Raw genomic sequence first — 27,701 nt, 5'->3', positions numbered from 1 at the left:
GTAACTCACTCCATCCTAATGACAGACCTTTCTACAATTTTACCTGTATGGCACCACCATGTTAACTAAGCTTTTTAAAAAAACACTAACTCCCCAAGCTATGCTCCCCAACAGCTTGTGAATTAAAAGCACATTCTAGGCTCTCTAATTAGATCTTACCAACAGTAACTTCAACCTTCCCTAATTAATCTAGTGTTCAGCTCAAAGATGCCTGTTTTCTAATCTCTGAGCATGCTGTGGGACATCTGCTTTCCAGAAACACATCATTACCTGTCCTTCTTTGCCATCTTCCTCTCTATAAAGTTTCTTATCTTTTAAGGCCTATTTGAACATCACATTGCTCCCTTAAAGTGTTAAATATCACTCCAATTATTTCTGCTTGTCCCTCTTTCTTCTGAGCTAAAAAATTACTACCAGTTATTAATGAACTTTCCTTCTATTACCCTCAGCCTTGTACTACTACAATTATGTACACTGATGTCTGACCTATATATCCATGCACAAAATTCAGTGAGACTCTGGGTTTTGCATCTACCAAACAAAACTCACTCAGGTTCTACTGCATGAAGGGTGAAGGTCAGAATCAATACATACTAAACTGCAACAAAACAGGACACGTTGCTTTGCAAGAATTTTCAGGATGAGAATACTTTATATCCTGCATGTGGCTACTGCTGAGTTAACCTAGACCCTGTATTTTTTGTTTTTCCTTCATAATCACATGCTCTGATATAAATAACTGAACATAAAGACATCAATGGAATTGCTACAAGGCAGTATGTGGTCATCCCTGCTGATCTGCTATCTAGGCAGATTAACTTTCAAGGTCTCACTGTAAGTAAAAATAAGGAATGAATTATAGCCTGCCTCTCAGGAGGCTATACTAGAATTTCTGGGTTAATTTATAAAACCTGAGGGGTTGTAGAAAGTCATGTTGAAGCCAATAATAAAAAAGAAAAGGGAGGTATGAGGCAGGAAAGGGGTCAATGAGTGGCAAAATCATTGAGAACAAAAAGGAAATACAGTGTTGTCTCAAAGGCCATCAATAATCGCCTTCCAGGAAAATCCAAAAAAAGGCCTTAATCAATTCTCAACTTCTCTGGAGCTTCAGGAATTGGTGCCAAGTGACCTTTCCCTTTTCGGAAGCTCCTCTACCTGCCTTCTCACTCCTGAGCCTACTACCACTCACATTCCAACATTACTTTACTCTCCTTTCACATTCTTGAGACTTTCAGCTTTGGGGCTTTACGTTCCTTCCCAACATGGCCTCTCCTCAGGAAAACAGAACTCTCTAAATAAAGCCACTCCATCCTCTTTCTCTCCATGCCTTCACTGTGAGAAGTCATCCTCCCTGAAGACTTTAGCAAAATCCCCTATGTTGCTGCTTTCAAAATTTTCATTATAACTTCCTAACCCTCACACATAACCCAGTCCTAACGCCTAACTGCCTACAGGATACTTTACTTGCATGCTCCACATTCAAAGATATGCAACAAGAGGCTTATCTCCAAAACCAGCTACTTTTTCCTATTCATTTCTGTTAATAAAAACTCTATCCTTTTACCACCCCAGATTCAAAACTACTTATAGAGAGTTTCGGCTGAAATAGGTACTTCTTTCCTTCTTCACTTGAACTCAGCTGATGTGGCTGGCTGTGTCCCCACCAAAATCTCAACTTGAATTGCATCTCTCAGAATTCCCATGTGTTGTATGAGGGACCCAGTGGGAGGTAACTGAACCATGAGGGCCAGTCTTTCCCACATTATTCTCATGATAGTGAATACACAGTCTCAAGAGATCTGATGGATTTATCGAGGCTTTCCACTTTTGCTTCTTCCTTATTCTCTCTTGCTACTGCCATGTAGGAAGGGTCTTTCCCCCTCTGCCATGATTGTGAGACCTTTCCCAGCCACGTGTAACTGTAAGTCTAATTAAACCTCTTTCTTTTGTAAATTGCCAAGTCTCGGGTATATCTCTATGAGCAGCATGAAAAAAGACTAATACACCAGCTATATTACTTATCTCCCTCCTAGAAAAACAAAACACAAACAAAAAAATCAAGCAAATGAAGTGGTAAGTAAATCCTATGTGTCCCCTCAGTTTTGCACCATCCACTCAAGTGCCCAAGCCAGAAACCTGGACAAAATCCCTGGCTTTCTCCTTGTCTCTCCATATCAACCAAAAGCCTATAAATTCTCTCTCATAAATATTTCTAGAATCTACCTACTCTGTATTCTCCGTGATGCCTCTTTATTATGGGCCACTATCATTTCTCCTAAGAATGACTAACAAGTCATCAAAATAAATAGTCACCCCATCTCTAGTTTGCAAAACTACAAGCAAAGTAATATTTCTAAAATGTAACTCTGATCATGTTATCCTCTGATTAAAATCACTCATGCTTCCCCATTGCCTTTAGAACAGAGTTCAAACAAGTTTACCTTGCTTTATAATTCCTACCTCTAATCCCTGAAGTCTATCTTCACTCTGTATTAATTACCAGAACAAATCCTGTTCTTGCCTGCCTCGTTCCTTCACACGTGTTGTTTCTACCATATGAAGCACTTGCCTAACACCTGTTTCAATCTCAGCTTAGAGACTTTTTCCTCTGGAAGATATCACTGGCCTGCCAAACCTGGATTAAATAATTTTATGTGCTATCAGAGGTTCCTAAACATCCCTAATTATAGCCGTACAGTCATACTACAATTGCCTGGTTATTTATCTTCTTAGAGAAAAATTATATAATGAAATTAACTTATTTCCTATGCACCTAGAATAATACCAAATCATCTGCTGTGTTTTGCGGTTCAAGTGAACAATATATTTGAGAGAGACTAGGAGCTCTGTGAAAGTAGAGACCTACCCATCTTGTTCATTCTGGCTTTTGCTTGCACAGCAGCTGGCACAGTGAGGTGCTCGTTTAACACTTAAATAACTGCTGTATGCGTTGACTGAAGCCACTGGTACCTCCGAATGGTTCAGACAGGGGGATACTACTGTTTCTATCTCATAAAGCAGTACTTATCACAGGCCTAAACATATATTATTCATTTGAATTCTAGGTTGATTAGAGATAAGTAAAATATAATAATAGGCTAACATTTATCAATCACATTATTATGATGCCAGGCATCAATAGTTCAATAAACTTTAGTTATATCATCGTTCTTTCTCTAGATCTGGTTATCATTGTGTTTTAATCATTCATCTCCTTTTCCCACTAGATTGTATTCTTTGAGGATAGAAGAAATTGCATCTTAACATCTTTCTGCCCTATGAAAGTCCTAACAGTGTCTGATATATATTAAGTAGTAGGCAATCAGTAGAAGTTTGAGAAATAAATGATAAAAATCAATCTGAATTTTTCTGGAGCCTGAACAATCTTTGAGCTCCTGAAAAATACCAAAATCAAATAATTTATTAAGCAACTAACTGGAGTAGCTGTTAGTGGTGTCATCTAATCATTTAATTCCATTTTAGCCTCACTATCCTCATTTGTTAACAAAGATAATGCTACCTTCCTCACCGAACCATTATAAGAATTACATAAAGAAATGAATACAAAGCACTTATCATAGTGCCTGGCACACAGTACGTAATAAATGGTAGCTACTATTGTGATGATGATGGGCATTGCATGATACACAACAAACTAAATATGTTCTGCTTTTCTTTTAATATATTGTTCTTAAATCCCTTGAATTTTTTAAATGAATATCTGATGGACAGACAGCAAAAGGAATTTAATTACAGATTCAGTATCCCATAAAATATCACTGTTTATTCTGTTTCTGCATTAAGGTAGGATACACATGCCACAGACAGGCACTAAACTATCAGACTTTACAAATCAGAAAAATCTAGTAAGTTTTCTATGCAGTTATACAATTAAGTAGTCACTAAAACATTCAGAATTATTCCAGTCAATGGTAAAGATGCATTATGAGAGAATACATCTTTTTAAGGGGTGGGAGGAATCAGGGAAGTGCAGACCATTTGTTAAAAATTTAAAAAGTGCCAAAGCTTTCATCAAAAATTGTTAAGAGTTAAAGGAACAGGATAAAAAGAAATAAGAGGGGTAAAAATAAACTATGGCTACAAGGAAGAGAAAGGAAAATAATAACTAATAATTATAGAAAATATGCAGGCCACTGGCTCCATTTTCTAAAAGGCACATTTTATTAAGCTATTTTCTTAGAGGACAGGCGAGGGAAAGGGCAGGTCAAACTGACAACTGGATTTACCTTTGTACTTGTGCTTGGGTTTATGAGGTTTTTTGCTTGAAGGAAAGAGAGCTAAATCCAAATTATAAGAGTAAAATATTTTAAACGTTTTTTAAAAATCTTTTAAATTATAAATATCTAATAATGTTTTATTCTTAGCTCTTGTATTTCCTCAAATAATTCCTGAGGAGCACGATCTTTTATAGTATAAAATTTAAAAGAAAATGGAAAAGCACTCATTAACATCTCAGACTGTTATGAACAACTATTACTGTCCTAAATTCATATATTTTGGATCCATGTTATTTTTTTTTTAAAAAAAAGCCATTTACAAAGACTGTGCTACTTGTAGTGACTTATCCAGAAATCTTTCCAAGTGAAATCAAATGGTTCTCTTGTAGAACAGAGATTTCCCCAAAAAAAGAACTAATTCACTTACCAAATTTAATATGTATATAGTCATCACATGAAAATGAGAGCAGAAGATATAAATTCTTTGATTTTAGTTTTTAAAGTAAAAATTGAATACAAGACACTATGCCATTTTGCCTTCAAACAGAATTATTTCAGGCAATGAAAAAATAGAAGGAAATATACAGTTCACAGAGAAAAAGAAATCCCTAACTTAAAAAGTTTGCAGTTTTCTTTGTATAACAATAGTCTGTACTCAAATATCAAAAGTTGCCTATTTCATTAAGCTCAATAATCACTTATCATTAAACAATTTTCACCAATTCCTATGACTTAAGAGTATCATTTAATGAGAAATGATCTCACTTTAAAATATAATACTAAATAAAATAATATATTAAGTATTATAACAATAAATATTCAAAAACTTGATTTGCTTAAGGTAAAATCCTATCTATGTCCTTAGATATTTTCTAAAGTTTTCAGTAGCAAAATTTAAAATCAGAAGTAAATACTCTTAAGCATTTGAAAATTGCTGGGCTGTAGTAAGTACACACATCAGAATTAATTTTTATTGCTAATTGCGTAACAAAAAAAATTACTATAACATAAGCAATCACCAGAGTGAGAGTTCTAATTATCCTCCTCTTACCTGTTACTTGCGGTACATATGGTACTGACAATCTCTCAACACTATATCCACTTCCACCTAGTGACTCTGCAATCTTGTTGGTCAGAAAGTACAAATCTTTCTCATGCTTCTCTAAAGATTTTGGAAGCCTGCCAAGTTCATCAAAACAACAATCATTCAGCATTTTATTGAGCAAAAATAAGTTACTATGCAAAACATTGCAGAGCAAAAGCCTCAATATTCTAAATATAAACACAACATAAATTGTAGTTAGTAACAGAAAAATCAGTATATTTTAGGCAACGAATGAATTTGACTAAAAACACATAGTATGTGGTCCCATATATTAACCATTCTGCAGTGCTTCTTCTCCCAGTAACATTCCAATAGCGAATTCAGCCTTATATTACTCTGTTGATCTCCACTCCTTAAGTCACAAAGAACACTAAATGTAGCTTTTATTGTCATGTTAATTAAAAAGTGTACCGAAAAATGTAGGCCACTGATTGTTAATGAAAACCACATTAGCCAGCCAGCTAAGTGTTAGGAAGTACTTGGCCACTCACACTAAGTTTCACTTTCCTTTCAAACTGCTTGATATTATCTTACGATGATGCTTTCAATACAAACTGCTTTTACAGCACTAAAGTTCAAATAAAGTATTATTCATATATATACTTTCCTTTAGAGAATAAGGAATAATGCAGCAAATATCACTGATTTTTCCCTAATACATTCTTTCTTCTACCATATTATGAGTATTGTTACCTATTACTGAAAGTCTTCAACAGAATACTGTACTCTCTTAAAAGTTTGATCATTTACATATGAGAACATAAAATATGCTATATTTAAGAGACATAGCCCACATTTTTTAAAAAGTGGGTAAGTTTTCTTATTCCTTTTTTTTTTTTTTTTGAGATGTCTTGTTCTGTCACCCAGGCTGGAGTGCAGTGGCGTGATCTTGGCTCACTGCAACCTCGACCTTTCATGGTCAAGTGATTCTCCAGTCTCAGCCTCCCGAGTAGCTGGAATTATAGGTGTGTGCCACCACGTCCAGTTAATTTTTGTATTTTTTTAGTAGAGATGAGGTGTCGCCATGTTGGCCAGGCTGGTCTCAAACTCCTGATCTCAGGTGATCCACCCGTCTCAGCCTCCCAAAGCACTAGGATGACAGGCGTGAGCAACTGCGCCCTGCCAAGTCTTCTTATTCTTATAAAATTTTCTCAGGATTTACTCCATGTTGTGCATGAGTCTACATCCATAATGTGCAAGCCTTTTTATAACAAAGGAAATAATTAAATGAAGTAAATGACAGACACAAAATGAAGATTAGCGTAAAGCACCAGTAATTATTACAGTAGTTTACTCCTTTATAATTATTATTGATTGGTTTATGATATCAGTACTGCAACCTTAAAGTGTAAAGAATTAACATACATGCACTTATCTCTGAAGATATGCTCTGGTAGAAAATAAGGAGCTTCCATAGTTCGAATTTCAATAACCTGAAAAAATATTCAAAAATAAAAATCAAAAACTCCACCCCTCAGGACCCTGATATAAAACTTTGTAAAACAGTTTAAAAACAAAAAACTTTGAACATTTATAAGAAATATTATCACGTTGCTTTTGAATTTAAGCTAAGTTTACAGTCTAAATGTAAAGTTTATTTTGTTTTCACATCTATTAATTTTAAAATTAGCAGATAAAACTGTGACAATAAAATAATATATAAAGCAAAAAATGATGACACATTACATTCGATTAAGCCTAGTATGATAAAGCAAGAATATCTATTTTCTCAAATGCACTATTTTGGGAATCGCTTTACAAATCACCATCCTCCACCTGCTGCATTACCTTTGCAACCTGTGCAGAAGGTGTCAAGGCACTTGTGTGGTCTGGCTCCTCCAATGAACTGTGAGCAGAGAGGTAGTCTGCTTTTGTAATATTTATTTCTTTAGTGATGGGCATCAAATATTCACTCAGATGTCTGATTAATGAATGGATGAGTTTGTTTCTTAGACTACACTAAAAGCCTACATTTTAGTAAGGACTAAACCATGTGCTTTCAATTTAAGAAAAATAAAGTTCTCTCTTACAAATGTCTTTAAAAGTGGTCTTTTTCTGCTAGGTAAGTTAGGGGCTTTGAAATGTTCATTAAGTCAGGCAAATCACGATTTAAGAGTTGCTGCTGAAGAAAACCAAATATATTTGAAAGACATAGGACAATTATTTGAGAGGAACATTCGATATTCAACTTTTGAGATCTGCCGCAAGTAGTTTAGAATAAATGACAACAAAAGAGTATAATTTAAGAAACTTTAGATACTAAGATTCATAATGGCTCAAAGGAAAAAAACGTCATAGAAGAATTCACATGAGGTATTCTAGAAGAAAACCATATATTCCATTCAACCACTACATTAAAAAATTCTAATAAAACAACAGGCATCTAAGAAAATATAAAAACAGTAGCTACAGTTTTAGCTGTAGTTTCAATTTACTGGCTCAATATTTTTATAGAATTATCTTAATGTGATAATCACCAAAGTTAAAAATAATCATCATTGGAATAAAATTAGCCATGTTGTACAAAATTCAAGTTTAAGGACTTTTCTAAATACATTACCTTGCTAACATGCTGGCAAAATGCAGGGACAGCTATCATCTGACTGACAAAGTTGAGATACGCTGCAACCAGTGCCATGATCCCACAACGATGGAACATTGGCAAATTATCCTCATTGATAATTGCACTGTCCTTTAATAAGAAACAAACACATCAGAGAGATCAAGTTCTTATGCTCTACCAGCATTTTCTCTGATTATACTGGAAAACTGCAGGTAGTCTGGAATGCTAACAAAAATGCCACTTTATCAGAAATTATTTTCTAAAAGAATTCGGAAAGGAAAATAAATGTTTATTTACAAGAGTGTTAAATTTTTCAACTTAAACTCTCTTCCTTAGGAAACCTTTCCTGTTATTATATATACACACACACATGCATATATAGCCACTGCATACCGCCCTTCTATTACATAACACTTACGCAACTCTAATTAAACAACTGCTTGTATGTAATTCTTATTTAATGACTATCTTCCCCACTAGACTATGACTATCTTCCACACTAGGAAGTGAGGGTACAGAAACTGGTTTTTCTTCTTCATCACAGTATCCCTATGGCCTTGAAGGATATTTAGCATACAATTTGATGCTCATTCAACATATGTAAAAAGAATCAATGAAGAATGTGATCATAGTGTTGTATATTTTAGATTAAGAAGTAGATACCTCCCTTTTAAAATTCAAGTTCTTAGATAAAGACAATACTTCAAAGATGGTGTCTGCTTTATAAAAAAATGTTTTCTGCAGTGAATGGTTATGAAAGCATACCTGTAAAGCAATGGCCAATCGAATGAGATCAATAACTACTTCTTCATTAGCAAGTTCAATAGTTATAAGAGCAAGAGAAGTATAAAGTAGTTCATAGTTTTTCTGAACGTTGTCTTCCTCTTTACAACCCAAATATATGTGACGATATAGCTGTTGCCCATTCTGAGGAGAAAAGACAGAGGAAAAAGGTAATTTTGCTTAAAATATAGAAAAGCCAGAGTTCACATGCATATACTTTTACAATGTACTATATTATTATATAGTTAACATGGAAATGAAATTTAAGTTGATGATCGGATGGTCAAATTCCAATGACTAACATCAATCAATATGCTAATATACAACTATAAACTAATGTTAGAATTGAAGACAAACCTTAAATAAAAATAACAAGTAAAAAATAGTTCCTGTGCTAACAATGAAATGTTTTTTAACAGTAATTTGAAAAAACAAAATCAAATTATGGATTGACTTGAGAAAAAAAGTGAAATGGATGGCAGAATCCTGGGAGATACTTTAGCAATACAGCCTCAGCAATGACAAAGAATATTGTGCTGAGAGGAAATGTACCCAGGCTCTCTTGACTGGGGAACAATCCTTGTGCTGTGGGTTAGCTGTTCAGAGAACAGCACCTGCAGGTTCTGTTATATTTTGGCATGGAGTCTCTGAAGGTGAGTCTAAAGCCTATTAACAGAAATTCCCCTGGTATTGCATAGAGGTTTCCCCCTAAACTAGGCTAATCTAAGTATGTTAATAAAGATTATTAAAGCCTTTCCTAGAGTAAAGCAATCCTTGGTATAGGTGCAATGCCATTTCCAGTCACAATGGTGACATTAACTCAATTAGCTCTCAACTGTAACTGTCCGCTGGAATCACTGGACAGCTGGAATGACCACCATGCTCTCGCCCTCCCCACTTTTCACACTGTCCACCCTCCTCTAATATGATGTAACTGGTCAGTGGCAAAGCACAAGCATCAGTATTGTTTAAGCATAAAGCTCCCCATGTGGTTATAATATGCAGCCAGGGTTAAGAACACTCATTTTTCCCATGTGGAGAGACTTTAGGCTTAATATTCCAAGCCTATTTCTCAGAAGGTTCTTCTGATCATTTTACGAGAAGAAACTGGGCAAGAAGAGCCCAGACTCTTCTGAAGCCAGTCTGTCTGTTAACAAGTATGCATTCTGCTCTGTTCTCTATCTGATGTGTAGTTCTCCAGCTGTGACAGTGACTGTGTAAGTCTGCTTAAATCTGTTGTATAGTGTTAGTAAGCTTTTTTTTGGCTACAGATATAAAGCTACCCACCAGATTCCTTTATTTCTGAAGTTGTTATTTTGGCTTCCACCTTTCTGAATGTAGAGTTTGTCTCTCCCACTCTCTCTCACACACATACACATATGGTTTCTATACTTGGGTGGGAAAAAAAACTTCATGTATTCGGTCCTCTCAAAACCTAAGAATATTCTTGAATTCTATGGTTCTTAAACATCATTAACAAACATTAAAGTGGTGCATCCATATGTGAGAATTTAGACTTCAGGTTGAGTAATTCAAGCTTGTTTTTAAAAATTACCTACTACATACCCACCATATTAGATAAAATAATCTGTAATATGTAATGTAAAAATACAAATGACTTTACAAATTGGTATGGCATTATCTAGTGAATCTGAAGAATATATAACCTATTACTCAGCAATTCCTCTCTTACAGGCCTTGGAGAAATGGGAGTTGTATACAGCATAACACATGTAAAAACATGTTTATAGTAGCACTATTCATAACACTCACTAACTGGAAATGATTCAAATGTCTGCCAACAAAAGAAAACCTGTGGTATATTCAGATAATGGAATACTAATAAAGCCACACACGGATGAATTTTACCAAAATAGAGCTGAATTTAAAAAAAGTAAACATCAAAGAATAAACAATGTATGGTTCCTTTCACCCAAATTACAAAAACTGGCAAAACTAAACAATAAAGTATAGTTTACGGATTTAAGGTATATTTAGGTTATAAAACTGTTAAAAAAAAAAAAAGTCCGTAAGAGTCAATTTCCATCAAAGTCAGACCAGTGATAGTGACTACTTGTAAGGGAGAGGATGGAGTTACGAATAAGACAGAACAGGTGGGACGCTTTTGGTTAAACTGTTGTTCACCTTAAAATAATTAAAGTAATAATTCTCATATATTTCATAATAAAAACTACTTTTTTCTACATAATTCCTTGATTTGGTGAAACATTAACAAGAGCTCTTTCACATGGAGAGAAACTATAAACTGAATTGTAGACTCAGTGGTGGCAGCTGTTATCTCTGGAAGAATACGCTTCACGAGGAAATTACAGATGAAGTGATACCTCCCAAAAGTCTAGCACTTGGAACTGTTTTTCAAACAGACTGCATATATAAGATGTCCCTACAAAATTCAGATGGAGCAGTTTTAGGCTGGGTAGTAATCTAAGACACAGTTGCCTGAACATACAATGTTAACATTGAATATATATTGTCTATGCTAAATTAGGATTCTCTTAACTAAAGAGCAATCCATCATCCTATGGCTACAGAACCCAATTTTTTTTTCTTTAGGACTTTGCAGAAACCTCCCTGAGTTGCTAGTTAAGGTTTCATATGAAAAATCAAACATTTTTACTGATAAAACAAATTGGAAAGTAAATGAAAAATAGGGTCAAGTTATAAAAATAAAATTCTGACAAAGGAAAAAAATGTGAACACGTTGCTTCTAAAGAGAAAGACCCAAATAGGAATGGTTTACATTAATGATAACAAATGCTTAGCTAGGAAAGTTATTTTAAATTATAAAACAGGGATAACTAATTCAGAGAACAGTTTAAGGATTCAAAATGTAACATGAAATAACAGTCTAATCTTGCCACTAAATTAATAGCCTTTCAAACTGGTTGACTAGCAAAATTAACCACAGAAGTATTATTTCTATAACACATAACAGATAAAATGAAATCCAGTCTGAATGTTCATGACTGTTTAATTGCATACAGTCAAAAACTCAAAAATCAGTAATCAGTTGAGTTTTCAAAATTCATTATATTAGTAATGATTAAAAATTCCTCAGTATGGAATCAACCTAAGTGTCCATCAACAGATGAATGGATAAAGAAAATGTGGCATATATATACAATGGAATACTATTCAGCCTTTCACTAGAAGAAAATTCTTTCATTTGTGACAATATGGATGAACCTGGAGGATGTTACGCTAAGTCAAACGAGTCAGTCACAGAAAGAAATACTGCATAATTTCACTTACAGGTGGAATCTAAAAAAGTCGAACTCATAGAAGTAGAGAATGGTGCTTAACAAGAGGTGGGGGACTGAGGGCAAGGAGGAAGGAATGAAGAGATTGTTGATCAAAGTTTACAAGGTTTCGGACAGACGGGAGGAGTTGTTAAGTTTTGAGATCTATTTATTGCACAGCAGGGTGACTATAGTCAATATTAGAGTACTGTATATTTCAAAATAACTGAGAGTACATTTCAAATATGTCACCATAAAAAAAGATAGGTAAGCAAGAAGATGGATATGTTAATTAGCTCAATTTAAACTTTCTACATTGTACACATATAATCAAAAGATCATATTGTATCCCATAAATGTAATCATAATTTGTCAATTAAAAATATTTAAAAAATTGTTTAAAGTTCCTCAGTTATGTAGAATAACTTCTTTAATTAATAAGGTGATATAAAGAAATAAAAAAATTGAGAAGAAGTAATGTATCTGTCCTATTTATTAACCAGTTTTTTGATATACAGTGTAGTCTAACTTAAATAATTATTTTATTCAAGGAATCACATTAATTTAGGAAGTGATATTTTGTAAATTATTTTTCAAATGAAGTTTTAAAATGGAGTTAACTTGAATCACAGCAATCGATAGTAATGGTAGAGACAGCAACATTAAAGACGGTGTCAGGGAGAAAACCTGGTCTAGTAAAGAGGCAAAAAAGAACACAGATTACAGGTCTCTGCACCTAGTTTCCTACGGGGCTCTGTCTCCTGTTCCTTGCACCTCTAAAAACAGACTCCCTTAGCCCGCATTACTGTATTCCCTATCAGGGCAGTTGGTAGTGTCATGGTTATTGTATCTTCCAATATTAACTCAGTGTCTGGCAAATACTACGTTCCCAAGCTTTGGACTAATAATAACTGCACAGAAAAGTTTACTCAATATGCAAATAACCATAAATATTATTTTCTGAATTCAGCCATTTTCCAGTAGACCTACAGAATTTAAATTATCATCATGAAAATCCAGCTAGAACCACTATCGGGGGCAGAGATCCTACCCAACTCATCTTTATATCCCAAACAGTACAGAAAACAATGCCTAATACACAGTAAATATTCAGCATAGTTAATTTATTTGATAGTGATAGCTATTTTCAGAAACTTGAAGCTGTCTATAAAAGAGCCACTAAAAGAGGAATCATCAGTATGTGTTTTGGTGGGAGAGGATGGCCAGGGCAAGAATTATAGGAAGACATTTTACTCAGAAAAGAAATTTAGAACCACTACAGTAGCCCAACAATACAATGTTTAAACACATGCTGCAGGAGACAGTGCCAGGAATGTTATACTTGAGAGAAGCTGAGGATGGCATCTTGAGGTCTTTCATATTCAAAATTCTATGTCTTCATTTCAAGGTCACAGATCAATATAAAACCACCTAACAATTCAAATGGCTATAATTTACACTAGGCATTTATTTTTTTTTTTAGAAGATGTCTTACCTTTTTCATGAAACTTGTGTCTTGTCTACAGATTTTTTCTCTTTTTATCTTTAGGTCAGCTACATCTGGTATTATTCTAAAGACAACCAATATATCATTTTTAATGAATAGCACATTTATTTACAATATTACATCTTACATGGAAAATTATATTTATACTTAGGAGTTTGATAAGCCTGTAAGTAATGATACTATTGAATTGCTTCTGAAGAGTACATAAATGACCTCCAAACATTTGCTATCTTAATATATATTAATGATTAAATTATCTCAATACCAATTAAATAAAACTCTGGGTTAATAAAACCTAAACATGCTAGATTTGTTAAAATCACAATACTTAAATATAGAAATTTACCAATATAAAAACACTATTATTAGAGCCATTTCAAAATGGCATATTACCTGATACCTCGAAGCTTTGCCCTATTGTCATGGCGATCCATGAGATTATGCATTACTTCCAAGACCAACTGTCTCAGTTCATAGTCTTCCATGAGAGATGGTGATAACAAAGGATCCAGGAAAGACCCTGGCAGTGCAGTAACAATCGTCTTTGCTTTGTATCCAGAGGTTACCTGATTATCGGAAAGAAAATAACCTTTTGTCCTAAGTCCTTTTTTTTTTTTTTTGTAAAATTCACATATTGTTTTATAAGAACCATAAACTTAGGAAAGAAAGTATGGACAGAAGCCTGAAGAAAGGACATAAAGGAAATGTGCAAAGTAATGAAGGATTATACTGAATTTACAAACACATCATTCATAAGGAGAATAAAGTTAATAGTAGCACACATTTACCATGTGCTACGCATGATTCTAAGCACTGCATATGTATTAACTTTGTCCTCACCATACCTCTGTAAGGTAGACACTAGTGAATCTCCATTTATAAGGAGAAACTGAAGCTCAGAGAGGTTAAGGTTAGTACAAAACAGATATAAGGAACTTAAGTGGCAAACTAAAAGTAAGTCCTGCAAATTTTAAATTTAAGTTTGTAAATTATTCTCTCGTTAAATTAAGCAGTTAGTTAATAGGAACACATTTTCATTTTGGAAAGCTGTACTTTCTTATTTACTTGATTTGACATTTACAAGCATATCGATATCTTCTAAATATAAAACTTTTAAAGAGAATATACTTAAATGCTATTAAACATTTTAAGCATACCATATAGATATTCATTCAGTTGACTATGTGGTATAATCAGGATGGTGAGACAAAATAATTTATTTAGGGAATTTGTTTAATATAAATAAAGGCTTAGGATAAAATTAAATTACAGGTGGAAGATTTCAACATATTTCTAGGATTATAAATATATATGAAATATTTAACATTTATATTTGGGCATTTATTATAGGATGGAGGTAGTTTTATAAGTCAGCTGGGAAGCTGGTGGAACAACTGTCTACTCATCCAGGAAAATCTATGCCTCACACCACATATAAACATAAACTTCAGTTTAAAATTCTAAATGTAGAGGGCTAAAATTTTAAAACTGCCGTAAGAAAGTATAAACAAATGTGTTTATATCATCAGAGGAGGCACAGAGTTCTTATATGAGATACAAATGAAAAAGTACAAAACATATAGAAAAAAGCTCATAAATTTGGCTATATTAGAATTCAAAACTTCTATATGACAAGCACCATAAACAGAATTAAAAATAAAACCATACAAGGTATTTCTGCACTTAGGTCTGAGATAGTCCATTTAAAAAAATGAGATCACATAAACATTTCTAGGATAAATCTGAAAGATACTGATTTGAAAAGGACACATATATGCTAGGAGCACTTGAATCAAATATGAGTACAATTACTAGAAAATACCAGAGAACCTTTCATTCTGGGTATACTGTTTCTTTTCAGCTATTTATAGCCATTTCAAATTTTAAATGGCAATTATTAATTTTAATAAATTATTTTTCCAATCAGAAGTGATTATTTGGTAAGTATGAGAAAGAAATAGCATATGTCGAAAGAACTTTGGATTTCAAGTCTGAGTTCTATTTTTTCACCCAGCGACCTTGGTGAACCTCATCAACTCCTTCCACTCATAGTCTCTGAGCCCAGTTATTTTCATCTATAAGACAGCAATAGTTTCTGCTCTCTGTATGTTTCATCATTATGAAGATCAAACAAAATGACAGGAAAAATGAGGAATAATCAGTAAAAAATATAGGCTAATTTTTAAAATGAAGAACATAATAAATTAAGAAAAGAAAGCTTGAAACATGAAGCTATTCAATTAATCTTTTCAGTAATTTAAGGTTAAGTATTTCCTTTATTTGTCTTAAATGCCTTACCATAAGCAAAGATCTCAGCAACATTATCTGAATCCTCCTGGTTCCCAAATCCCTAAAATATACAAAAGGCTGGAATTATTATACTAATTAGCATTTATATTACTTCATTTACTTCAATTATTGGATATTAAAATTCTATTCTTACTGGCTAAGTAGACTTCATTTTTTATAACAATTTAAGTCATGGCTCACTTTACATGTCAAAATAAATTTCATGTGAATTAAAACAAAAATATCAACAAAAAAATGTGTTATTGGCTGTCAAATAGTCCTATGTGTGTGATGACAAGAAAATTAAATCATATACACAGACAACTAAACAACCCAAATTAAGACACCTTAAATGAGAGAAAATAATTACTATAAACATAGTTGATGAGTATCTCTCTTTAACAAATATGAATAAACAGGAAAGAACAATTTTAGAAAAATAAATGGTCAAAGAAATGTAAGTTGAATAAGATACTATTACTTCCTTATTAAATTAACAAAACAAAAACATTCACAAACAAAAACTTTAGCATGTTATAAAATCAAATTAAATGTATAAAATAAGGTAGTCAGAGCACATAATCATTATCACTTTCAGTTCTAAAATTCTAGGAATAAGCCAATATTTCTAACATACTAATTTTTAAAATTTATACAGAAAACTTGAAGCTTCACCCTAAATATGTATGCACATACGCAATGTCCAAGCCAAACAAATACAATTTTTAAAGATGGAAAATCTGAGAATTTATAAGGTGAAAATAATTCTAAAGGCATAAAAATGCTGATTCAATTGCTTAGCAATCTACTGTCATAATAACACTAACTGCTTTCCATAGGAATTTTATTACTGATTTAAAAAAACAAAACTTTAACATTTTCTGGATCTCTTTAGGATAAAATGTAACCCAAGATTAAGTTCAAATTTACAGTCTGAGAACATACCCTAGTTGACTGATATCCAAAGTATGGGTAGATGTTCCAAAAACAGGTACTTTCCCCATAATGAACATCATGATTTCTGACCTCTGATAATCTGGCAGGTTACTTCCAAAAAATCCTATGAGAGTATTAGGATAAATTTTAGAAGCTGAAAAAGTCTACTTTTCAATATAATACAAAATTATTATTAGCCAAAGTTTTCAAGATGTGGTAAAACAATCACTGACAAGTCTTTAAGCTACATGTAACATTAAAGGATGTTACAGTTTCATTTGTCCAAAATCATTTAGTTATGTACCATATAAGCTGTGTAGTATAATGGACTGATAGATAAAATAATAAATATATCAAAGTCTTTTTTATATATTTATAACAGTGACAAATCAGCACTGACTTGACTGAAGTTTTAAAAAAGGAAAAATACTTTGGTAGTATTTCTGATGAAACTCTAGTTCATACATTATGCCTACTTATTGTTCCGGTACTTTAGCTACACATTGTCTGGTAAAGAAGTCAATAATTAGGTCACTACTCTGGTTTTCCAGGATTGCTCAAATATTTGAGTGTCATTATAGTAAGCCAAGTTTATAGAATACCCCTGTGAATTCAACATACATAATTCAACTGATGTAAAAATAAGCAAATAACTTGTCATTTTTCTTATCCAGTTTAGTTTGAGAATATTTTAAATTTATCTGCTGTAGCTTTTGACTTTTGTTGTTGTTGTTGTTGTTGTTTTTTTTTTTTTTTTTTTTGAGACGGAGTTTTGCTCTTGTTACCCAGGCTGGAGTGCAATGGCGCAACCTCGGCTCACCACAACCTCCACCTCCTGGGTTCAGGCAATTCTCCTGCCTCAGTCTCCTGAGTAGCTGGGATTACAGGCATGCGCCATCATGCCCAGCTAATTTTTTTTTGTATTAGTAGAGACGGGGTTTCACCATGTTGACCAGGATGGTCTCGATCTCTTGACCTCGTGATCCACCCGCCTCGGCCTCCCAAAGTGCTGGGATTACAGGCTTGAGCCACCGCGCCCGGCCCTTATCTGCTGTAGCTTTTGATACTTACTTCCTGGTCACAAAAGATTTATAAAATTTAATTATCATTTACTCATGCTTTAAAAGTTGCTTATTTCTGAGAATGATTGGAACATACTATCAAATCATGGCTGTTACGTTCGTTTCTTAAAATTCAGTACAGTCATTACAGAAACTTTCTGCATTTTTAGCATTTTTTTAAGAATAAGCTGACTTTTCAATGTAACTGTTCAGCTTCTATTACTGGAGCTAATGATCTGGTTATACAAACTCAAACTGTTCTAGTCATTATTTCGATTGGACCTAGGGGTAAAAAGTCATTTCCCACAATCACGTACTTTAGCAGTCAAAAATCTCCTAACTTTAACATGACTCCATCTCCATAAAGTACATTATTCTAGTTAACACTTGCCGAATACATATTTATGGAATAAGAAACTATTTTGTATTTGGATCCTCAAAACAACCTTATGAGTCTAGCTTCTATTATTTGTCTCAGTTTCCTCTTGTGGAAATGACATTAAGAGAATAACTCTTACCAAAAAACTAGAGAGCTAACGTTAGGGCCTGAGGTAAGGGTTATTTATTTCCAAAGTCTATGCTATTATTATTCCATACTTCTTCCATACAAGCTACTTTAGCTTTTCAAGCACCCAACTAGATACATTCCTAGTCTTGTACAAAATTGGACATTGACTTTCTGTCCCAAACAAATTAATTATTACCACAAGGACATAAAGTAGTCTGCACTTCTCTTTACCACAGTATCTAACTACAGTCACTAAGCAAGTATAATGTTGCTTATACTTGAAGGAGTAAGTTACAGTGTGTACCTCTGAATGTGTTAATCTGAGAAGAACATATCACATATGTAGTATTCTAGCCAGGAATATTTAACTTGAATTTAATCACAAGGAAACACCAAACAAAACCAAATAAGGAACTTTCTATTTTAAAAAAAGTGGGAAGGGGACTTTATTCATAAGAAATGTCCATGTCCTAATGGAAATATTCCTCACTAATGAACCTAAAGAAATATGACAACTAAATGCAATATATGATCCTAGACTGAATCTTGGACACAAGGAAAAAAGTCAGTATAGGACATTACTGGGTCAGCTGATAAAACCGAACTATGAAAGGGTGATTCAACTACTGGATCAATATTAAATTTAGTGATGTTGACAATTTTACTTGGGTTATATTAAAAAATACATTTATTCTTTGGAAAAATACATTGAAGTATTTAGTAGTAAAAGGCCATGATGTGTGCAACTTTCTGTATCTTGTGGTTTGTATAAAAACATGTGTATGTGTGTATTCTTACATATACATACACACACAAAGACACGCACACATAGAGAAAGAAATAGATAGGAAGAGAAAGAAGTGAGAAAGAGATGCAGGAAAGAGAGTAAAAGCAAATGAAAAAGTAAATGGCATAAAATGTTAACAATAGATGAATTTGTGTCCTGCAGATTTAATGGGACAACAAAGTGTTCTTACATTCTCATGCTTGCTTATTTTCAGAAAACAAAGTTTTCAGAAGTTTAGGCTATGATTCATCTTTGACAAATGTAATAGTCCAGGACCTTATGTGAGAGCTTTTTAAATCACTGCTTTACATGATAGTTTTGAAATGCACTCACCTATTGTTTGGATGATAGCATTCTGCACAATCTTCTCATCATTGTCTTTGAAACTTGTGCTTAAGTTGGCACTGCCTACAGATCCCCCCTGTAAATCATCTGCTTCAAATTCAACACTAAGACGCAGATGCTTCAAAAGGGTATTGAAGACTTCCAGCACTGTTGGACCTAAAAAGGATCACTTATGTGAGAAGATACATGTTTCTAGTATTGCATATTCAAAGTCAATTATCTTATTTCTCCACAGATTTTTTTTTGTAATTTTCTAAGTAGTCAAAAGTCCATAATTTATAAACTATTTCATTTTTTAAAAAAAGAGTAAATGAGAAATAATTAAGAAAGCCCCTTCATTATACCAACAAATTTTACTGGGCATTTATGAGCAACTTGCTGTTTGAATCTCTGATTCCACTCTTACAAAATGTGTACATGCATATAAGAATTACCAAAAACTTTCTGCCTATTTAATCTTATCCGTTCACAATAATGTGTACTAGGGCGATATTTAACTTAATTGCTGGGTACGAATCCACAAAATCATATAATATAGCTCACAGAAGCATTAAATATTTATTTTGCATCTTTTGAGACTGAAGAAGGAAGAATATGCTTCAATTATGCGACAAACTACGAATTTATTAGACTCAGGTTAACTGTGCATTTGTTTTCTGCATTCTGTTCTATAAATTTTCTGCATGTGTTTCTCTCACTGCTTCTGTCTACCTTATTTTAATTAGTGGGTTTCATTTCTGCCTTTTACTCTTGATTCAAGCTTCTTTAGGAAAGGTAGCCATGTTTAAATTCCTCTTCAAATATATAAAGCCTAGCACATAGTACCTAACACACTTAGTAGTGTTAGTAGACATTAATCAATGTGACAATTCAATGTATCATACTGTTTCATGTCATGTTTCCAATTAAGTAACTTTCCAATTAAATAACCTGTTTTATCTCCTTGAGATAAGTTACAACATAAAATCGAAAATTCATATCCAAAATGCCCACCTTTATTTGACAATAAAAGAATAAAAGAATACAGTTGGTCCTCCACATCTGCAGTTCTGGATTCACAGGTTCAACTAACTATGGGTTAAAAATAGTCGGCGGGAGTGAGGAAACCCAGGATAAAAAAAATAACACAAATAAAAAAGCAAAACAGTGTAACAACTATTCACATAGCATTTACACTGCATTAGGTATTTTAAGTAATCTAAAAATGATGTGAAGTATATGGGAGGGTGTGCATTGGTTATATGCAAACACTACACCATTTTATATATGGGACTTGAGCACCCACAGAGTTAGGTATTCTCAGGGGTCCTCAAACCAATCCCCTGCAGATACTGAGGGATGACTATTTTATTAGATAATATATTTCTACTTTGATTTTCAAGCAAAGAAACCATAACCAGATTTTCCTTCAAACTTCTGTACTTCTAATATGGACTATTCCATTTTTGTAGTTACATGTAGGTAAAATATTGTAATTTTTGAACTATCCCCTCTTATCATTACCCCATGATCAAATCCTGTCAGCTTGACAATGTCATTCCTACTGCTCCCACGCAAGGGCAAGTTCTTTCCTTCATGCACACAACAACGGCAGGAACTTGTTATTTCTAATGTGCCCTATTTTGCTGCCAGAAAAATTATCCTATAGCATATTTCTCATGAAGATTAGAGTAAATCTTTAAGGACTATTAATCAGCTAAAGAACTATGTCCACAATTTGATTATGACTTAATTTTAAAGCCACCTCTCTGACTTCTAAACTAGCACCATACATTCTACCCAAAATGGGCCACATAAATTTTGCTCGTGCTAATCCATTTTCCCTCCCTTCTCTACACCCTGGCTTTTTTATGCTATGTGATCAAAGCCGGTCACATATTACAGTTATTAGGTGGAGCTGTCTAACCATAAGTACACTATGAGTTTCTTGTATCTGCATTCTCCCAATGTTCAGTATGTAATCCATACTCAAAAACCTTTATTAGAAGAAGAAAAGGGAGGAGGAATTGATATGGCGTAAAATACTTAACTGCACACTAAAGAAGCCTGAAAATAATTGCATGAACCCGAATTTCAAGAAAAACTTATAGTACATCTAAAAATGTGTAGAAATATTCTTAAAGAGTTTTTCATACACTGTTATAACTACTGAAAGAACACTTTGAACTAGATTAATGTACTATTTTATTTTATTTATTGGCACTCACCTATGGAACCTTTAGCAGCAATGGCGACAGCCTCTAACAGAACCTGAATAATACCTGCCCGAACCCGGGGAGCATCTTTTTTACGAGCATCAAGGTGTCCTAGAATCTCCTGAATCACATGGTGAGAATATTGAGCCTAAAGGAGACAAAACAGTACAAAGATGTATGAACAAGTACATGCACCTTGGCAGAATTCATAAGAATAAAAAAAAAAACACCTGACACATAAATGTCCAATTAGGGAATGGTGGTCATGTTATGAGACAATATATAACCACAATACAAAGTCATTCTTTTGAAGAATAAACAGAGATGCTGGAAAATATTTATGATACTCTGAGTGAAAGGAAGCATATTGTAAAATACTTTGTTTAATAAAATTCAAATTAGCTTTTAAAAAGTAAATTAGAATTACATATACAAAGATTAACACTAGCCACCTCTGAGAAAGCAATTTATGAGAAATTTTTATTACCTTTACATTTTTCTGTAATTTCACAAAGGTCATTTATATACTTATAATTTGATAACAGATCAAAATTTTGTAAAAAACATAAATTATGACATTCACAGTACTTTTCCCTCACCCAAGCTAAATACTATTTAATATGGACACCTAACAATGCTAAACAGTCAAAACACTCATCTAATCAAGAGCTACTGTCAAATGAAAATATTATCAATGTACACCTCACAAAATTTAAATCAAGGAGATATCAAAAGATGTGCAAGTAACAAAGGCAATTTTATCACATATAAACAAATTTGATCAACTATAGTGAATGTTAGGGCCTAAAACAAAAAAAAGCATAGCCAGAAAAATGTTTATTTTTGACTCCAGTGAATACCTTTTTTTTTTTTTTTGAAGAGTAGCAAGGTTTGCTTGTTTTTGTTTTTTTTTTTTTTTAAACCTACACTTAAATGCCCAATAGTCACGATTGGTCTACTATCCTGCACCAAGTTGTCAAAAGCATCTGTGGCTGTGAATCTCACTGTCTGTACTTGTCTTCAGACAGGCCTCCTCTGCCCTGTTTTCAGGCAGGTTACCTTTCTTTCCTTTGGAATGTGTGGTCTGATAAGAAAGGAGTGCCCTACGCATAATGGCTACTCTGCTGAAAAGCAAAAATTCCCCTCCTTCTCTATCAAGTAACAGATTTCATCTCTAGGTATTTCTCAAATTTTTGTCATAACACACATCTACTTTTAAAACCACCCAAAGTAAAAACTAAGTTTGTGTTTTCATCTTTACATTGTTTCATTCAAAGCTGTTAAAATAGATGAATGTTAGTCAGGAAGACACATACACACAACCTGAAATTGAACTTCTTGCTCAGGAAGCTGCATGCTTCTGATATGTGAACTTGTGCAATTATTAGTCTGCCTTTATAGGTAAGGTAGTCATTTGATTTACTGTCCAAATGAGGACACTGCAGAGAGTGAAGGAAGTATTGTTAATAATTACACATAAAGTATGACTATACTACGCAAACCAGGGCATGTGTTCATTCTACTTATGAAGAACAACTCAATAACGATATCATGTGTTACAAGAATATGGAGTGAAAGGAAGGAAAGTGAGAAGATGTTATACAGTATGTTGAAGTCACGTGTACTAAGGTTTCATCTACTTATGGCAAAATTTGCCCTTACACTGATATTTAAGGCAATGTTAACAGATGAATCACTTTAAGAAGCAACATAATACAGTGGTGGTTAAATACATAAGCCCTGTAGTCAAACTAGCCTAAGTTCGAATTCTGGCCCTACGATTTAATAGCTAAATAGCTCTCAGGTTAAGAAAGAAATTACTTAATCTCCCTGTAACTCAGTTTCCCTCATCTATAATATTTAAATAATAAAAATTATTCATAGGATTCTTGGGGCAATTAAAGGAGTTAATTTGTATAAAGCACCCAAATTGTGTCTATTGTATGAAAAATGCTCAATACGCATTAGTTATTATTACTACTTTTCAATTGGTGACTCCTGAGCTAATATATGACTATAACATTGAACATAACAATAATGACAAAAGAGCATTTCATTCAGGAGTGACCAGAAGCAGGCACTCTTCTAAGTACTTTATACTAATTTTATGCAAATGGCAATTAAAACAATCAAAGCTATCCAAAGTTTTAATAGTACAATTCTAGTATTAAACAGAAATTCCTATTCTGGTATATACTACCATTTCCAGAAATATTATACATGTTTTCCCAAATTGCCAAGCCCTGTCATAAAATAGTAAAATACTAGACTAAAGCTTCCCCTTGATATACTTGGGGATGGGCTTCAGTTCCACTCCATACCAAAATCGCACATACTCAAGTCAATGGTACCAAAAACAAGACCCGAAATCCATCTCTGCAGTTGGCCCTGCATGGAAAAAATCAGCTCCCCATATACTTGGGCATTTGAATTCAACAAATAATAGATTTTTTTATCTCCATTTTGTTGAAAAAAAAATCTACACTGTAAGTGAACCTGCACAGTTGAAACTCGTGTTATTCAAAGGTCAGCTATATGTAAGAGTTTCTGATATCCAGATAAAGTGGCAGGAAAGGAAAGTCCCTTAGTCCAAACTCCACAAGAAGGCAAGCATCTGGAAAGGTGAGTGCACACTGAGGCCAGCAGCAGTTCCAGGCAAATCTTCACCTCTCCAGTGCCCAGAGCTACTCATTTAGACAGTTGTATACATGGAGACTAGATACAAAGCTTAGGGCCCATACAGGAAAGGTAGGCTATCAGATCAGAAATCCCTGTGTCAATTCGGAACCTCTAAAAGACCACACCCTCAATGAATTCAGGGGTAGCAGGAGACTGTCAAGAAGCTTGTCTGTGTTTGTCTTGGTGCTGAAGGGAATCATGATAGAATTATTTAGTTCTTTCGATTAGATCTATTTTTTCATCTTGGCAAATAAGAAAATAAATAGCAAAAGAAAATTAATAAGGCAAAAGAGCTAAATTAAGAGCAATGATTTACATCTTATAGCTCTTCACATCTGTTAGATAATGTGCTTATCTATAAAGAACCAAAATTACTTATATAAATATAGTAAATAATCAAACCTTACCTGAATGGAATACATTATAATTTTAAAGCAGTGAACTGCAAATTCATTGGGATCCCACAGTTTGTGATGATCTAAATGCCTGCAAATAACAACAAAAAATTACCTTAAAATTCCCTATTTTATTATACTTTCTTCCTCTATAAACCTCAACAATAGGAAAAGCTTGAAGTGAGAATACTACCTAAAAGAAAAGCAAGATTTCAATTTAATTCTTAATTAATGAACTTCATGAAACATATGTTGCAATTAAAGCTATTTCTAAAGCAATGCTGTGGACCAGTAGTAGTTTCGTGAACATTTAATCAATAAATATTTACTGATTCCCAAGTTTTTTCAATGTTGTAATTTATTAATTTACTTCTTGCAATGAGTAATTTTATCTAACAAGTACATATGAATGAAAGAGGGTAAATGATGGACAAATACAAGGCTGGAAAACACCAGGAAAACGTTAGATTATATCCACAGATTGCCAGATCTACTTCTCACCCACTGTATCAAAATTAAAGTTTAAAAATTGTCCTTCCATATCAAAACCAGCTTTATTATAACTATCATTTGTTGAAAATATATTTTATGCTAGGCATATGTTATCAACCTTTAACAGTTAATTTAGACCATGAGTTCAGGAATAAAATGATCGGAATTTGAATTCTGACTTCACTTTCTACCCATATGTCCTTGTTCATGAGTGAGTTACTTGACTTCTCTAAGGGTCAGAAATCTGACCTGGAAAATGGGGACAGTAATGACATCCACTTCATAGAGTAAAAGGATTAAGTAAGATAAAGCATATAAGGTTATTAGCATAGTCACAGGGTGCAGGCAACACTTGATAAGTAGTAGCTTCTATTTTAAGATATAAATAAACCATTTAATGCATGCATTAAAATCTTTTCAAAGGTGAAAAAATTGGAGCTCAGAGAGGTTGAGTTTTTCAAGTTCATACAACTAATAAACAGCACATCCTGATATGACCTATATTAACATCTGTGCTTGCTGCTTCTTATAACTTTCATCTCCCAGAAAGTAATAATTACTTTTTGGGGCATTAAAAATGGAAATGGTACCAAAAAAAAGACCTGAAATCCATCTTGAATCATCATAGTTTTTAAGGTCTACTATGTGTTACGTACTACGCGCTAGCCTCTGTAGATTTGAAGAAGCATTTGAACATGGCTACTTGTTTGGAAGAAGCCTGAAGAGTAGAAGGCATAAATGAAATCCACTAATTAAAATTAAGTGGACAGAAGCAGTGATAAAAAAAACATACAGAGAATTTATAGAACAAAATGCAGAAAACAAATGTACAGTTAACCTGAATCTGATAAACTGGGTAGTTTCTGCCTCATAATTGAGGCAAATTCTTCCATCTTCACTCTCAGAAGACATAAATCTTTAATGCTACTATGAGCTGTATTATCATAATTTTATGAATTCTTATTATCATGATTTTATGAATTATTTGTTAAGAATGCATATTGTCCATTATATTAAATATTGTCCATTATAATATTCATCTGCTAACCGGCAGAAAAATAAACTTTATTTACTTCATCAAGCATGCTACCAGTTACTTATAGTTCACATATGTACTTGTCAAGAATTTTATTACAGTAACCTGCTGACATATTGGCCCTGGCTCAAATTTGTCCTATATAGCCCTATCTGATTAACTTTCTCAAAGGGCAGTTCTAGCCACTTTATACTTTCAAGCTAAGATCTCCACTAATTATCTATAAACTTAAATATAAAATTTTAAAATCTCTACAGTACAGGCTAAACTTTTTCCCTCTTATCTCACACTAAGCCCTAAACCCTATCCAACACTCCAGCCAAAATTATCAGTGTCTTGTGCTCAATGTTGATTAAAAATATTCAAAATTTCTTTTAAATCATTTTTCTTTACGCAAATAATAACTGAAATTAAAAACCGACTTTAATGTCAAACTAAAGCATTATTTACAAATAAAATACAATTTCCAGAGCAGTTTTTGATAACTACCTTCATCTACCTTAAAAGATACTGGCCCTGGCTGGGCGCGTTGGGAGGCCCAGGTGGGCAGATCACCTAGAAACCCCGTCTCTACTAAAATTACGAAATTAGCCAGTCATGGTGGCACATGCCTGTAATCCCAGCTACTTGGGAGGCTGAGGCAGGAGAATTGCTTGAACTTAGGAGGTGGAGGTTGTGGTGAGCAGAGATCATGCTATTGTACTTTAGTCTGGGCAACAAGAGAGAAACTCCATCTCAAAAAAAAAAAAATGTTGATCCTAAATTCTCAATTTAGACATGAATTATTTGTTTTGAACTGCTAGAGCATTTTTTGTCTTTTTCTCATAATCCATATATTGTTTTATAAATATTGTATATGTCAATCACCCAACACATTTGTTATTAATGCATATATTCCAAAAATACATGGCACCTCACTTACATAGGGCATTTAATATTTAATTAACTAAATGGCTAGTATGTAATCACATATTTACTTAAGATTAATTTAATTAACTAATACATGATCAGAATTTTTAAGTTCTATATAGAAAAGAATATAACTCAGTTTGAGTTATTCAATTCAAGTACAGCTTATTTGGTAATTTTTTTCTCTAAGCTAGCTCTCTAGATTTTTAAGGCCTTATAGATTAGTTCTCAATAAGAGTGTTAAGATAAAAAATGGTATTCTGATGTTAAGTCAGGATGTGTAGATATTAAAAAAATAAATCTGCCCTTAGTATATTTAATGTAATCCTGATTAATTTTTAGTAGCATTTCCATAAGCCTTTAAACAGTAGATCTCAATATTTTGGAGGTGGGAGGAAACATAGATTGAAAATCTAATGATTCTTTAATTTTTAATACAATTTTGTGATTTATAGATTCTTGTAACTAAGGCTCAACTTGGAACCCTAGGCTACGAACATCCATCTGTATAAATAAAGAAATCTGGGCTGGGTGTGGTGGCTCACGCCTGTAATCCCGAAGGCCAAGGCGGGTGGATCACAAGGTCAGGAAATCAAGACCATCCTGGCCAACA

The 27,701-nt window shown here is 33.4% G+C and overlaps 1 protein-coding gene across 6 annotated transcripts in view; it reads right to left on the bottom strand.

The window, feature by feature from the left end:
• EFR3A (EFR3 homolog A) overlaps nucleotides 1–27,701 on the bottom strand; it is a 98,440-nt gene that overhangs the window by 18,193 nt on the left and 52,546 nt on the right. For 4 of the 6 annotated variants that reach the window (XM_021666882.2, XM_012462032.3, XM_021666883.2 and 1 more), the window contains exons 8-18: nucleotides 24,664–24,742; nucleotides 21,590–21,725; nucleotides 19,371–19,538; nucleotides 16,691–16,805; nucleotides 15,755–15,806; nucleotides 13,850–14,022; nucleotides 13,445–13,520; nucleotides 8,672–8,833; nucleotides 7,904–8,035; nucleotides 6,709–6,776; nucleotides 5,290–5,417 (exon numbers count right to left, since the gene is read on the bottom strand). In XM_021666882.2, coding sequence (XP_021522557.2) covers nucleotides 5,290–5,417; nucleotides 6,709–6,776; nucleotides 7,904–8,035; nucleotides 8,672–8,833; nucleotides 13,445–13,520; nucleotides 13,850–14,022; nucleotides 15,755–15,806; nucleotides 16,691–16,805; nucleotides 19,371–19,538; nucleotides 21,590–21,725; nucleotides 24,664–24,742 — 1,289 coding nt within the window. Of the gene's footprint in view, nucleotides 1–4,247; nucleotides 4,299–5,289; nucleotides 5,418–6,708; nucleotides 6,777–7,903; nucleotides 8,036–8,671; nucleotides 8,834–13,444; nucleotides 13,521–13,849; nucleotides 14,023–15,754; nucleotides 15,807–16,690; nucleotides 16,806–19,370; nucleotides 19,539–21,589; nucleotides 21,726–24,663; nucleotides 24,743–27,701 lie in introns of all 6 variants that reach the window. The other 2 variants (XM_012462030.3, XM_012462034.3) reach the window with 1 other exon arrangement.

This window comes from Aotus nancymaae, unplaced genomic scaffold (assembly GCF_030222135.1).
Source record: "Aotus nancymaae isolate 86718 unplaced genomic scaffold, 86718_ANA_hifiasm-v0.15.2.pri h1tg000036l, whole genome shotgun sequence".
In the NCBI taxonomy this organism is placed as follows: Eukaryota; Metazoa; Chordata; class Mammalia; order Primates; family Aotidae; genus Aotus; species Aotus nancymaae.
The sequence above is the reverse complement of the archived record's forward strand: the minus strand, read 5'-3'. Positions and strand labels throughout refer to the sequence as shown.